Source organism: Stenella coeruleoalba (assembly GCF_951394435.1).
Source record: "Stenella coeruleoalba genome assembly, chromosome: 19".
Classification (NCBI taxonomy): Eukaryota; Metazoa; Chordata; class Mammalia; order Artiodactyla; family Delphinidae; genus Stenella; species Stenella coeruleoalba.
Genome location: NC_137165.1, coordinates 43389235 through 43405018, shown reverse-complemented (window position 1 = coordinate 43405018; position 15784 = coordinate 43389235). Strand labels below are relative to the sequence as shown.

General features: G+C 42.5%; 1 protein-coding gene across 6 annotated transcripts in view; it reads left to right on the top strand.

The window, feature by feature from the left end:
* The window catches only part of GPATCH8 (G-patch domain containing 8), a 132609-nt gene extending 116825 nt beyond the window's left edge, over window positions 1-15784 (top strand). For all 6 annotated transcript variants that reach the window (XM_079904170.1, XM_079904171.1, XM_079904174.1 and 3 more), the window contains 2 exons: window positions 6533-6663; window positions 9625-15784. In XM_079904170.1, coding sequence (XP_079760296.1) covers window positions 6533-6663; window positions 9625-13525 — 4032 coding nt within the window. In that variant the 3' untranslated portion in view covers window positions 13526-15784. The remainder of the gene's footprint in view (window positions 1-6532; window positions 6664-9624) is intronic.

Genomic DNA, 15784 nt, shown 5'->3' with positions numbered 1-15784 from the left:
CTCCTACACTGCTAGTGGGGTTATAAAGTGGCACAGCCCCTCTGGAAAACAGTTTGACAGTTCCTCAAAATGTTAAATATAGAGCTACCACATGACCAACACATACTTAAGAGAAATGAAAATATGTCCACACAAAAACTTGTACAAGATTGTTCACAGCAACACTATTCATCATAGCCAAAAAGTGGAAGCAACCAAAATATCCATCAACTGATGGATAGATATACAAAATGTGGTACAACTATACAATGGAATGCTATTCAGCAATAAAATAGAATGACTTACTGGTAAATACAACATGCACGAATCTTGAAAATATTATGCTAAGCGGAAGAAACCAATCACAAAAGACCCTTATGTTGTATGATTTTATTTATATGAAAAGTTTAGAATAAGCAAATCTATGGATAATATAGTTCAGGTTTCCAGGGACTGGGTAGAAAGGGGCAGTGAGGAATGAATGCTAATGGATGGGTTTTCCTTGGGGGATAATGGAAATATTCTAAAATTAGATAGTGCTGATGGTTGCACAACTCTGAGAATATGCTAAACCCACTAAATTTTACACTTTAAATGGGTGAATTTTATGATACATGAATTACATATCAATAAAATTATTTTTAACAACTTCATTATCAAACTTAAATTTTGGTAGTGATGATGGTGACTTCATATATTGAATACGTGTGTGTGTGTGTGTGTGTGTGTGTGTGTGTGTGAAAAATACCTTAAAGCAGTATACACCTGGTGCTATTAAAGAATATAACATACTTTTAAGGCTTTTTGCTGTTATTTCTGAACATCAAAGCAAATATAACAGTGATTTTATGACAAATTAACTTGATATTAACCAAATGATATTAAGTCATTGTGTTTCAGAGTAATTGGGCACAAATGGTATTGCTATAAATGACTATTAGAACTACTGTTACCTAGCCAAAAGAATGTATACTTCTCTTTTTCCCTTCTGAGTTTTTTCAGTATCTGTAATCATCATTAGTGTTTAGTTTTCTCTGTTACCAAACATTTGGTTTTCTCTGTTACTGAATAAAACTCATTTTCATCACTTACTGATATGCATGTGCTAAAAGAAGAATTTACACCTCAGTGCCCAGTAACTTGGATTTCCTTAACCTTTCAACTATAATCTTTTTTCTGTGAGTAGTTTAACGCTGAGGCTTTCTGTGTTCTCTGCTGGTCTTTTCCCTCCCTCATCACATGGCGATGTTCTGGCTGGTCTCATCCAGAGGCATCAAACACTGAGACTTGAAGTGGGTAACCTGGCCAAGCAACTACAGCATGACTACTCCAGTTTTGGAGGGGAAAGGAGTTCCTCATTAATGTTATGTCATTGGAGAGAGGCAGGAAACAGTGGGAAGAAGAGGCCGTGGATTTGGGGTATGTGGGGTTGTTGACATAATGGAAAGGGAGTAGTTGAGTTCAGAAAGGGCTGGATCATGTTTAGGCAGAAAAACAGATTGAGTTGCAAGCAACCACTGCTTCTTTGATCACCATTTTCCATCTCTGTTCGTAACCAACAAATAATACGTAAAAGTATGTATGTGTTCCCTTTCCCAATAACTGATTTTAAAACTGAAACAAGTTTGATAAATGTTTATTGAACATCTCTTTTGTGCCATATAGACAATGGTGTGTGCATTGCAGGGTTAGTTATAAAGGAAAACTAAGAACAATCTCTGGGAGAGTGAGATTGCTATCTGGTGAGAAAAAGAAATCACAGATAATCTGACCCTGAAGAGACAGAATTAGGTTTCTCTTTAGAATTGAGTAAATATTAGAACATAGGATTTTTAGTGGCAATAGAAAATACTCTCTGCCTATTTTCTGGTGCCTGAAATTCCCTTCACATGGAAGCAATGTTTTTATTCTTTAAATTGCAATAATAGATTTAAAATACTTGAGAAAGATAATAGATTTATTCCTAGTAAAGTATACTCAATCAAATATAAGCTTCTAACATGAAATTTTGTTGTGATTCAAGAGAAGAGTAGCATCAAAAGATATAAAAAGTATTTTATTAGACTGAGATCCTTGTTATCTTTTGTTGATAGGGAAAACTGTCTCATTCATTCCCAGCTCAAACACAGTGCCACTTCTTGCTATTGACACTCCACATTATTGATAATGTGGACAAATATATCACCTACACTGAAAACCTGGTAAGATTTACCAGATTCTCATTTCTCTGGTTTAATTTGTTTGCAGATGGATAGTGGAGCAGGATTTTGTGTCTGGAGTAGATATTTTTCTGCCAACACAGTGCTGTTTAGCTGGTTTTAAGAACTAGAATGTCATTTACATTTGAAGTGGTCTTTAGCCCAACTGTGGATGGGTATTTCAAGAGCTGGGTTATTTGTTAAGTTCTTCCCTCTACTGGTCTTTTGGGAAATTTAATAGAAACCCCAGCTACCATGTGAGTGAAAATCAGTGAGAAATTATGTTCTCTGTCACAAATGTATACTTTTTTGGAAATATGCTATTTGTTTTTCAGGAAAACAAGATCTTCAAACCCTTTCATTATGAATGGGGTTTGGTCTCCTTTCCCTTGAATCAAATATTTTTCAGCTAAAGATGTGTTATGTGGCTTAAATTTATATTAATAAGTATTAATAAATAAGCAAATTTATTAGTAACTCTTCAGAAAGCATACTTTATAATTTTCAGATATAAGGACATAGTAGCTTTGGAGTCACCTTAAATGATTAATTAGATCCATTCAGATTAGACTGTGTGCTAGTTTGGAGTCTAACTTGAATTTGTGTGTACAGTATGGAATTTGCTCAGCCTTTGAAAGTAGTTTTTGGATTGATGACACATCTGTACTTTTTGGTCTCCTTACTTGAACTCTGTCTCTTCTCTGACAGTTATGTTGCTCCTCTATTCTTGCCTTGAAAAAGCTATCTGAAGTTGAGTTCCTCTTCAGAATTTAAGTGGAAAGTAAAAAGTACAGGTCACACACAGAGAGAATTTCATACGGGTATTCAGTGGCATATGAGCCAAGCTTGGTAGCCTTTTGGAATAAAATAGGCAACTGGAAAATCTGATTCTGTATTGAGGGCCTTGTACCTTTATGAAAATTACTTTTTAGATGGGAAATTGAGAAGTTTCTGGTCAGTATCCTTTTCGCCATTGGCCCAATTCTGTTCAGGAGTAAGGGGTTTAAATTTTTAGGCTTTTTGGTTCTCTAAGGAATGAGACTTCCGGGAATTCCCTCATGATCCAGTGGCTAGGACTTGTTTTCACTGCCGGTGCCTGGGTTCAGTCCCTGGTTGGGGAACTAAGATCCTGCATGCCATACAGCATGGCCAAAAAAAAAAAAAAAAAAAGAGAGCGACTTCCTTACTGTATGAGAGTAATAACTAGGAAAAACATTATTTAGCTTGAATATGTTCCTAGTAAATATTGATACATGAAAATATTTCATATCAAACTTTCCTACAGGTGGTAACGAGGATTTGTCAAAAATCAAGGATCCAGTGTTTAAGCCAAATTATTCACCAGCCATTTACCAGATGAGTTCTGTAGCCTTGGCGCTGCTCCTTACGCTGCAGGGTTGATTATAAAGATAAGCCGTAGTCCCTGCCCCAAATAAAGGGGAAGGGGCAGTATTGAACAATTTGGACATACTAAATGCTTTACTCGTATTTATTTTGACACTTAATCTCGTAAATCTATTGCTAGATAGCCCTGTTTTTCTAATGAGGGAATTGCAGCTCAGAGAGGTGAAACCACTTGGCCAGTAATTAATGGATTTGAACCCAAGTCTTTCTCACTCTGAAATTTTACACAAACTGCCCTTCTGAAAGACAGGAATAAGTATAGTCAGGCTAAATATGATGATTGCTAGATCACTGCTATAACAAAGTGTTAATAAGACAGTTCACAAAGAAGAAAAATCCTATCTTTTATGAGGGATCAGTAGAGACTTTGTGAGGGGAATTTAGTTTGACCCTGAGAAGAAAGGAGAGACTTGGAGTTAGGAATCCATTTTTATCATCAGAACACCCTTATCTGAGAGAGACCCCAAATATACATTTTGGGTTTGGGAGAGTTGCCAAGCCCTGTCTTTAAGGTTTGTGTTAGAATTCTAGGGTTCCCAATTCTTTTTTTTTTTTTTTTTTTTTTTTTTTTTGCGGTATGCGGGCCTCTCACTGTTGTGGCCTCTCCTGTTGCGGAGCGCAGGCTCAGCGGCCATGGCTCACGGGCCCAGCCGCTCCGCGGCATGTGGGATCCTCCCGGACCGGGGCACAAACCCATGTCCCCTGCATCGGCAGGTGGACTATCAACCACTGCGCCACCAGGGAAGCCCCCAATTCTATTTTTAAGACCCCAGTCTTAACTATAAAGTTTGTAAAGGTGATACAGGAGTGTTTGCTACACCCTATATAGGACCACGATTTGAACTTGTTTTATTGACATCATCCCATTTTCTTCCCTCCCTACCTTTAATTATATTGTGGGAATTTGAGATAGGATGTCTTCAGGCTGATGTGGAAATAGTTCTATCCCTTCAACTTCAAGTTTGTACCAGGTGGCTGCTGAATGATTGGAAATCATTGACTTAGCTTGGAGACTCCAGACTTTGATAAAATGCTCATACTTTTAGACAGTGTCCTGTAGTTTGGGGAATAACTCCTAAAAGTATAAGAGGGAAGGGAATGACTGGGCATGGGGAGATTTTCCAGGCTTATGAGGTGGCTAGAGAAAAACATATCATTCTGTTTAAATCTTGGCTAGAGAGCCTGGTAAGTGTTTGGGGCAGGAAAAAACTAGGTTTGTGGCCTAAAATAATCATACAATAGTCCTGATAGGCTCTTTCTCTCTGCCCCATTCTCCTTGGAAGGAGGAAATTGGAGTTCATATTTATTTAAAATAGTTGCTCCTCTATCTTGAAGTGATTTTTATAAAAATCTTAATTCTGAGCAGCCAGCCTCAGTAAAACACTTTTGCCATCTCTTGGTTACTTGAACGCCCCCAAAATAAAGGTAAATGAAAATAAGACTAACTGCTTTTAGACCACACTGGTCTTTCCTAAAGTTCTGTAACCATTTTTCCTAAAGGAATGGAGATGGTTCCATTTATCTAGAAGGGATTATTACTGTGTCAGTCTGTGTGTACGTACACATACATGTTTTGTATAGGTGCTTCCCTTCTCCCCAACCCTTTTAGAGTTGATGGCTTTATCCCTGATTGTTCAGTATAATAGTTTGCACATTCACTAAGAGAGCTTGTGTAGTAATGCTTGCTTTATTTTTTTTTCTCTTCCATTCTTGTTTTATTTTTTACTTTTTTTTTTCTTTGTGATGTGACATTTTCAGCTGATGTATTGAAAGCAAATCCTTCTAATTTGGGAGCCCAGATCACAAGAGTGAGTTTTTCTACTAGTGTCTTTAGCTGTGTATCTTTTTTTGTGTGTGTCTTTCTACCCTTTTCCCCTCCCAATTCAAAAAGATTCAAAACACATTTCATAAATATTAGTTAAGAAAATTCCTCTGTCTGTTGCACATCATGCCTTTCAAACAAAGCAATGTCCACTTTATGTTGGGTCAGATTCCTTTTCCCAATGCTATTGTAAAAGCATAGGTTAATATATGTGTTTTGGTTTGTTTGCTTTTATATTATCTAGTATGTTGAAAATAATTTTAGTTACGTCTTCATTGCAGATAGATATGTCTGGAGTCTGTCATCAGTGTGTCATAACGTTGTTGTTTTTGTTTTGTTTTAAGGAAAATTATATATAGTAGCCTCTGAGAATAAAAGACCCATTCTTTTATCAGCATTTTAAGTAATACTTTGACTTGTCTCTACTCTCCCATCTCATTCCCTGGATGTTCCTCTCAGGGCCGTGAAGGAATGAAAAGCCACACATATTACTCTCTAATTTCAGCAGACTGACCAGATGAAAGTGGTCAGACTGGTGAGCTCTGAACATGCAAGCATTGGAAGATGGTTTGTTTGATTAGTTAGCAAGAAAACGGTTCATGGTGAAAAGAATAGCACCTTTTTATGGTGAAATAAAAGTATGCTTTCTATTAGTCTGAATGATTCAGATAACCTCCCCATGTAAGCTGTACATTGCTTTTTAAGATCTTACACCTGGGTAATTTTCTATACTAGCTAACCCCTTTCTGTTCTCTTTGGCTTGTGTTATTACAATTTAACTCATGTTCTATTTGTCTAGTTTTGCATCCTGGAAGAGCAGGTGATTAAATAGTCCCTTTTCTTTTCTCCTAGTGTTCTTTTCTCCTAATGTTGCTTGTTGCTTCTGAAATTATTTAATTTTACCCAATAAAGCAAATGGTATGCTGTCCTAATTATGAATGCAGATACTCCAAGTGCTTTACCCAAAGTAATCAGCCATTGTGTTTTCAATTACCATGAGAGTATAACAATGTATTCTACACTAGCGCTATAACCATTGATTATGGGTAAATATTCTGAAAGCCTTGCTTTCAGGATCCCCAGGTTATTCTAAATCACCCACTCCCTGTTCCTTTCTTTTGTTACCCAGAGATTGAAAGATCTCAAGCAGAGAGAGTTTGCTCGAAATGTCTCTTCAAGATCCCGCAAAGATGAGAAGAAGCAAGAGAAAGCCCTACGGCGGCTCCACGAGTTGGCAGAGCAAAGAAAACAAGCTGAATGGTGAGGACATTTTCTCTCCGAGGATTCTACAAATAATTATAACCCTTAAGATTTAAGAATTATAATCCTTTTTTTAAAAATTGAGGTATAATTGACATATAATCCTTCAGTTTTTAATAGATCCTTCTTTCAAACTAAAAGCGTATCTATATTTGGAGTATAACATATTAAGAATATGCACTCCTGAGGCCGTATCCTATGATCTTTGTGACCTTAGTTATCCAAGCTCCTTGCCTCAGTTTCCTTATTTGTAAGATGAAATGATAACAATTTCTTATAGTTGTTGTGAGAAGTCATTAAGTTGTTATATCAAAGTGCTTATAAAAGAGTTCCTAGCACATAGAAGATACTCAGTAAATCAGTAAATTATGCAACAATTATTATTCCCATTCTCCAGCTTATTTTTTCTTTCTTTCTTTCTTTTTTTTTTTTTTTGACTGCCCTGCACAGCTTGTGGGATGTCAGTTCCCTGACCAGGGATTGAACCCTGGGCCATGGCAGTGAAAGCGCCAAATCTTAACCACTAGACCAGGGAATTCCCCTCCAGTATTAGTCTTATGTAGAAAAGCATATACATCACAGTATTCTACTGGGGCACAGATTCAAGTGTTGTAACTGCCTTTTAAGTACTATAGAGTAGAGTTAGTACTAAACATTAAAACCTAGGAAATTCTATCCATTTATTTCTCTGCAGATTCCTGCCTTCTTGAGTGTTATTTTTAATGTTCCTTCATGGTTCTTGATGATAAATTTGGGGCTGGTGTTTAGCCTTAGGTGGAATTTATCCCACCTAGGGCTGAATTTCCAAGCGACTAGACTTTGGGGACCCAGTCTTTGAGCATCTGAGAATTCATGAGGTATGTGCCTCAATCCGAAGGACCTACGTCCCTATGTTTGTTTTTAATGGCTGGCCAGTAACAAAGGAGGAACTGGTTACAGTGGAAGGAGAAACTGTGATTGTGGCTTTTAAAACTTTACAGCCAAGTTGGGGCCAGAGTTTCCAAGGTCATAGACTCTCTGGATTTTTGTCTCTGGATCCTTTTACTTATTTACTTTTCTTTTGTTTTGGAGGAAGGAAGAAGGGAAAGAACACATATAGTGTAAGTTTTAAAACAGAATTAACCCATGAGCTCTAATGTTGAGTTAAAATGCCTATTAAACTGGTTCTGATTCCTTCTTTGGCAGCTTTTCATGTAATAAACACATTCCTCTTGGACTTGTAGCAAGGGTACCTCCTTAAAAATATATATACTACCTCGGACTTCCCTGGTGGCACAGTGGTTAAGAATCCACCTGCCAATGCAGGGGACACGGGTTCGAGCCCTGGTCCAGGAAGATCCCACATGCCGCGGAGCAGCTAAGCCCGTGGGATAGGTTTTGTGACACAGTGAGAGTATCTCTTGCTACCCAGATCTTGTGGGTTCCATCCTGCAATAACAAGAGTTCAGATAGCAAAGGGGATACCATATTATCCAAATATATTTGGTCCCTGAGTTTAGGGCAGCTAATAGCTAGGGTTTAGATTAAAAAGACTTCATCCAAATAATTCTCTTCAGTTCTTGAGTTTGGCATGAGAGATACCTGTATAATCCACACACTGTAAAAATTTCAGATGTGACAGGAGTTTAAAACACTGGCTTTCAGGTTCCTTGGTGCTCCTGTTTTCAAAGCTGAGAAGGTCCTTGGTAGAATTATGATCATTGTATGGAATGCCCAGAAAGTATCACAAAACCAAAGCTAATGCTTGGGCATGGTGCCAGGAGATAGGCACAGGCTCTTAGTTTCTATAACAGACATACTAACCTAACCACAAACCATCATAGCATAGCACAGTGGAGGTTTCTGACTCTGTTCAACTCAGGGAATAGGCACTTTTTTTGTTGTTGTTGTTTGCGGTACGCGGGGCTCTCACTGTTGTGGCCTCTCCTGTTGCGGAGCACAGGCTCCAGACGCACAGACTGAGCGGCCATGGCTCACGGGCCTAGCCGCTCCACGGCATGTGGGATCTTCCTGGACTGGGGCACGAACCCGTGTCCCCTGCATCGGCAGGCAGACTCTCAACCACAGCGCCACCAGGGAATCCCTAGGCACGTATTTAAAAACTGAAATTTGAAAGCACAGAAGAAATTGAGGGGTTTTTTGTTTTGTTTTTTAGCTGTGTGAAATACAGTTGATCCTTGAACAACGAGGTTAGGGGTGCCAGTGACCCCCAGCCCCCACACACACTCACACATCCACACAGTCAAAGATCTGTGTATAACTTTGTAATCAACCCTCCGTATTTGTGTAGTCAACCCTCCGTATTTCCACATCCACGGATTCAACCAACCGCAGATTGTGTGATATGTATTGAAAAAAAAATCTGTGTATAAGTGGGCCCTCGCAGTTCAAACCTGCAAACCTGTATTCAAGGGTGAACTGTGCAACCTTTGTGAATAGATGTTCGGCCATATGTTTGATAGTAGGATGATACAGTAAGAATTGAGAGTGGATACAGGACAGGTGGGCTGTACCAGACGGTAATGATAGTGTATTCGAATTGAGAGGTAAACCTCAGTTTTTATATTTTAGACAGCTAAGGAAGAAACAGCAGTAACTGGCTATCCTTGCGAATGTAGCTTGGTAGATTAGTAGTGTGAGACTTTGCCTAACCTCACTGAGGAAGTTCCTTTTGTTAGCACAGGGCTGGGGAATGACCACCACTCAGTGTCTTTTAAGATCTGCTTGTGTTGAATGGTCAAGCATAAGGGATTAGTATCATATAAGAAGTATGAGGGACTTCCCTGGTGGTCCAGTGGTTAAGACTCCATGCTTCCTCTGCAGGGGGTGTGGATTTGATCCCTGGTCAGGGAACTAAGATCCTACATGCTGCGTGGGGAGGCCAAAAATAAAAAAAGAAGTATGAAATGTTCCCTAAACCTGTTTTTTTTTTGTTTTTCATTTTTCTAAACCATTGTGTAGTGCACCTGGAAGTGGTCCCATGTTCAGACCAACCACAGTGGCTGTAGATGAAGAAGGTGGAGATGATGATAAAGAAGAATCAGCGACAAACAGTGGCACAAGTGCCACTGCCACTTGTGGCCTGGGATCTGAATTCTCCACAGATAAAGGAGGCCCTTTCACTGCAGTACAAATCACTAATACCACTGGACAGGCACAGTCTCCTGGGCTAGTCTCTCAAGGCGTCAGCTTTGGCATTAAGAATAATCTGGGGACCCCATTGCAAAAACTGGGAGTGTCATTTTCCTTTGCCAAGAAGGCTCCTGTCAAACTCGAATCAATAGCATCAGTTTTCAAGGACCATGCAGAGGAAGGGACCTCTGAAGATGGAACAAAAGCTGATGAGAAGGGTACAGACCAAGGACTGCAGAAGGTGGGAGATTCCGATGGTAGCAGTAATCTCGATGGTAAAAAAGAGGATGAAGACCCTCAGGACGGAGGGTCCCTTGCCTCAACATTATCTAAGTTAAAAAGAATGAAGCGAGAAGAAGGAGCTGGGGCTACAGAGCCAGAGTATTACCACTACATCCCCCCAGCACACTGCAAAGTAAAACCTAATTTTCCTTTCCTACTCTTTATGAGAGCCAGTGAACAAATGGAAGGTGATAATAGTGCACACCCAAAGAATGCCCTAGACAGCAAAAAAAGTAGTTCTCCCAAGCCTAAAGGCTGCATCAAGGTGGCAGCAAGCCAAGGAGCAGAAAAGACAGTTGGTGAAGTCTCTGAACAGCAGATGGAAACCAGTGTGGCTGAGCCCTCAGAGCCTGAAAGCAAAGCTGAGACAAAGAAGGCCTCAGGAGGGGATGTAAGTGAGCATAGTTTAGAGAGTCAGAGTCAGAAGGATTCAGAGATCCAAATGTGTGAGTCTAATCCTCCTAAAGAAATCTCTCAGGCCACTCCAGCAGGGAAAGAAAGCCAAGAGGGACCCAGACATCCTACTGGTCCCTTCTTTCCAGTTTTAAGCAAAGATGAAAGCACTGCCCTCCAGTGGCCATCAGAACTATTAATTTTCACGAAGGCAGAACCCTCCATTTCTTACAGTTGTAATCCTTTGTACTTTGACTTCAAGCTTTCAAGGAACAAAGATGCCAGAGCTAAAGGGACAGAAAAACCAAAGGATATAGGAGGTTCCTCAAAGGACCATCTCCAAAACCTTGATCCTAGTGAGCCAAATAAAAGCAAAGAGGAGGGAGAGAATGTAGAACATTCTTCAGGAGGCAGAATAGATGCACCTGCTCCAGGGTCTGCCTGTAGTGGCCTGAATAAGCAGGAGCCTGGGGGTAGCCATGGGTCAGAGACAGAAGACACAGGGAGAAGCCTTCCTAGCAAGAAAGAACGATCTGGGAAGTCCCACCGACACAAAAAGAAGAAGAAACACAAAAAATCCAGCAAACACAAACGGAAACACAAGCCTGACCCAGAAGAGAAAAGCTCTAAGGCAGAGTCTGGGGAGAAGTCTAAGAAGCGCAAGAAGCGAAAACGAAAGAAGAATAAGTCATCAGCCCTAGCAGATTCTGAACGGGGGCCCAAACCAGAACCCCCTGGTAGTGGTAGCCCTGCACCACCAAGAAGACGGCGGCGAGCCCAAGATGATTCCCAGCGGAGATCCATTCCAGCTGAAGAAGGGAGCAGTGGCAAGAAGGATGAAGGTGGAGGCGGTGGCAGCTCCCAAGATCATGGTGGGAGGAAACACAAAGGTGAACCTCCAACTTCATCCTGCCAGCAAAGAGCTAGCAGCAAACGGAGCAGCCGATCTAGCCATCGAAGTCGACCCAGTAGTGGAGATGAGGATAGTGATGATGCTTCATCACGCCGGCTGCACCAGAAGTCTCCATCCCAGTACAGTGAGGAGGAGGAGGAGGAAGAGGAGGAAGAAGAGTCGGGCAGTGAGCATTCCCGTAGCCGCTCACGGTCTGGCCGGCACCATTCCTCTCGCCGTTCCTCCCGGCGTTCTTACTCAAGTAGCTCAGATGCTTCTTCAGACCAGAGCTGCTATAGTAGACAACACAGTTACTCTGATGACAGCTATAGTGATTATAGTGACCGATCACGAAGGCACTCCAAGCGCTCCCACGACTCTGATGACTCAGACTATACCAGTTCCAAGCACCGGTCCAAGCGGCACAAATATTCATCTTCTGATGACGACTATAGCCTCAGTTGCAGCCAGTCCCGAAGCCGATCTCGGAGTCATACTAGGGAGCGCTCAAGATCCAGGGGCCGCAGCCGCAGCAGCAGTTGTAGTCGCAGCCGGAGCAAACGGAGAAGCCGCAGCACCACAGCCCACAGCTGGCAGCGGAGTCGGAGCTATAGCCGGGACCGCAGCTGCAGCACCCGGAGCCCTTCGCAGAGATCAGGCTCCAGGAAGGGATCGTGGGGTCACGAGAGCCCTGAGGAGAGGCGTTCTGGTCGTCGAGACTTCATTCGCTCTAAAATCTACCGCTCCCAGTCTCCCCACTATTTCCGATCAGGCCGGGGAGAAGGTTCCGGGGAGAAGAAGAAAGAAGATGGCAGAGGAGATGATGGTAAAGGGATAGGCCCACCCTCCCAGAACAGCAGCACTGGCCCAGGAAGAGGGTCAGAAGGTGACTGCAGCCCTGAAGACAAGAACTCTGTCACTGCCAAACTGCTACTGGAAAAGATCCAGTCAAGGAAAGTGGAGAGGAAACCCAGTGTGAGTGAGGAGGTGCTGGCCACCCCTAATAAAGCCGGGCTCAAGCTCAAGGACCCTCCACAAGGTTATTTTGGGCCCAAGCTCCCCCCTTCTCTTGGCAATAAGCCTGTCCTTCCACTGATAGGGAAGCTCCCAGCTACCCGAAAGCCCAACACCAAGAAATGTGAAGAGTCTGGCTTAGAAAGGGGGGAAGAGCAAGAGCAGTCAGAGACAGAAGAAGGGCCTCCAGGGAATAGTGATGCCCCATTTGGACATCAGTTCTCAGAGGAAACAGCTGGCCCCTTATCAGACCCACCCCCAGAAGAGCCAAAGTCTGAAGAAGCTACTGCTGATCACCCTGTGGCTCCGTTAGGCACCCCAGTGCACTCTGACTGCTATCCTGGGGACCCATCCATCTCCCATAACTACCTCCCTGACCCCAGTGATGGGGACACCCTCGAGTCCCTGGATAGTGGCAGTCAACCAGGCCCTGTGGAATCCAGCTTGCTGCCTATAGCGTCAGACCTTGAGCACTTCCCCAGTTATGCACCTCCCAGTGGGGAGCCTAGTATTGAGTCAGCTGATGGGGTTGAGGATGCTTCCCTAGCCCCACTGGAAAGCCAGCCCATCACCTTCACTCCCGAGGAGATGGAGAAGTACAGCAAGCTCCAGCAGGCCGCACAGCAACACATCCAGCAGCAGCTTCTGGCCAAGCAAGTAAAGGCCTTTCCCGCCTCGGCTGCCCTGGCCCCAGCCACTCCAGCCTTGCAGCCCATCCACATTCAGCAGCCGGCCACAGCCTCTGCCACCTCCATCACAACTGTTCAGCATGCCATCCTACAACATCATGCCGCAGCAGCTGCTGCTGCCATTGGCATTCACCCCCACCCTCATCCCCAGCCACTTGCCCAAGTACATCATATTCCCCAGCCCCACCTGACCCCCATTTCCTTGTCCCACCTCACTCACTCAATCATCCCTGGCCATCCTGCCACCTTTCTAGCTAGCCATCCCATCCATATTATTCCCGCCTCAGCCATCCATCCTGGGCCCTTTACCTTCCACCCTGTTCCACATGCTGCCCTCTACCCTACCCTACTTGCCCCCCGGCCTGCTGCAGCAGCTGCCACTGCCCTCCACCTTCACCCACTACTTCACCCCATCTTCTCAGGTCAGGACCTGCAGCACCCCCCCAGCCATGGAACATGAGTTGGGGGATAGGAGCCCAGGTAGGGCCAGGGAAGGTGACCCATAAATCTTCCCTTGGGGTGTTGAGCCATTAATACCAGCAAGTAGAAGCTGGAATGGGCAGTGTCTGACAGCCAAAGAATTGAGTTTTGGCTTGCAGGGGTGGTTTTAGATTTGAGGTTTGCTTTGGGTTTACTATCAGGGATTTTTTTCCCTTTTCCCCTTTCTGTTTGTCCCTCCCTCTCCTGTGTTTCTAAGCTTGGGAACACCAGTAAGTGCTACCCACCCCTCTTTGGCAACATCTCCAAACTGTTGAGTTTAGATACTCCCCTCCTCTCTCTACTTTCTATCCTCTGCACTTGTCTATAAATTTTAAAACATTTTCCTCCTCTCTGGCTGGCGGGTTTTCCATCTGGTCCTGCCTTATCAGTGTCTTTGACCTTGGTGACCTTATTTATCCCGGGTGAAGTGGAAAGGGAGTCTGACCTGGAACCAGGTGCCACTCAGGCTGTCATTCGATCCACTTCCCACACAAACAGCCACACATTTGGCACTGTTGTCCTCGTGTCCCTCATCCCAGAAGAGACATCTGCATATCCCAGAAAAGAAGATCCTATTGTGAATAGAAGCTATGCGGAACATAGAGTCACCTATGTGCTTCCCCAGAGAGGAGCTCATGTGTCTGAAGGGTGTATTTTCTTCTGTCATGTTGATGTTTCCTTCTTAATTTATAGGATTTTTTAATGTAAAAAATTGCACTGAACTCTATAAACGTAAATGCTGCTTTTTGTAGCTCATATAAAAAAGGTTCCATATTTGTAGTATACTGCAATAATATTTTTTACATCCAGCTCTTTAAGTGATCCTTGTTCTGGTGGCTTTGTGTAAATATGTTTGCCCTAGTTGAATTAAGAAACTTTAAAGGTTATAAAATGAAAACAAAAAAATAAAGTATTTGTTTTCTGCTAGATGCAAAAATGACTAAGCATGTATATTTTATCAAGCTCATGTATTTTTTGAAGTTATGATCTATAAAAATGTTAAAACAGAAAAAGGAACGTTGTTTAACATTCTTTGCAGAGACAAAATTTGCAGTAAGTGGTGCCCCCAGCACTAGAATTTTTGAACTAATGGGCAGCAGTCAGCTGGGGGTGCCAGAGGGATACTCAGTTCCGACAGAGTCTCCCTCACGTGCTTTGCTGTTTTATACAGAGAAACAGGTGCACCCACAGAGGAGGAGAGAGATTCAAGAGCTTTATTGTCTGGAAGCAGTGAGATTCAGTATGATTGTCCTGGGGGATTCCTGGGTTTCAGGGGTGCCTGTCCCAGGCAGTCCATTTGCCTTCCTAGTACTTAGCCCCCTCTGACAAAATTTTTTAATGTGCCTTTTGGGTTGGCTAGAAACTGAAGTAGAAGTAGACTGGAGGATGATAGAGTTGGGACAGTTTTTCCTCCTCCACTTACTGGGAGGTGAGCACATTTATAGATTCTGCAGATTGTTTTGCTTCATTGTTTCCATGCCTTCTACCCAGCTTAGTTTAAGCAGTAAAGATACCTTTTTTTTTTCTCCCATGACACTTATCAGGGGAAGTACCACCTCAATTCCTCTTCCTCCTCTTCTTGCGTTTCACCTGGCTCTCAGACCTAGTTAATACACTGACCCAAAGGTGTTTATATTGTAGGTCTCATCTTCTTTGGTGTAGTTAGTACTTCCCTGTTTGGCATATCCCTGCCTATTCCTGTGGCTAGAATTGGTTGGGTGGTCACCTGACAGGAAAAACAAGCCCTTATGTGGGCCAGGGCTCTGTTCTGCCTTTCTTCTTCAATTTCCAAAAGAGAAAGGCTTTGAGTTAATGACAAGCAAGTGCTGGGCAAACAAGACTCTTGACTGAGCCTTCTGCCTGTTCAGTGCTCCTCATCTGATTCAGAAGCATCGCTTTTTTGATAACTAGCACTGGAAAATGAAATCATCTGTTTGAAGTGAAGGGACTCATTTTTCTTTGCTTTCAGCCCATGTAAATATTTAAATAATACAGTATTAACATTTTTGTGCTGCTTCCCATTAGCTTGTAGATTGAGCCATACTCTGGCTGCCTCTCTGCCTTCCTGGAGGCAGTTTCCTTTAATTTCCAGAATAGTGATTTTAAAACTAAAAAGAAAAAAGAAAAATAACCTATCCTTACTTACAAGCATAACAGATTGTATTTAACTTTATCACATATGATAGAGATATATATGCTGTAAAATTAGGGAAAGGAACTTTCTAATAAACCAATGATT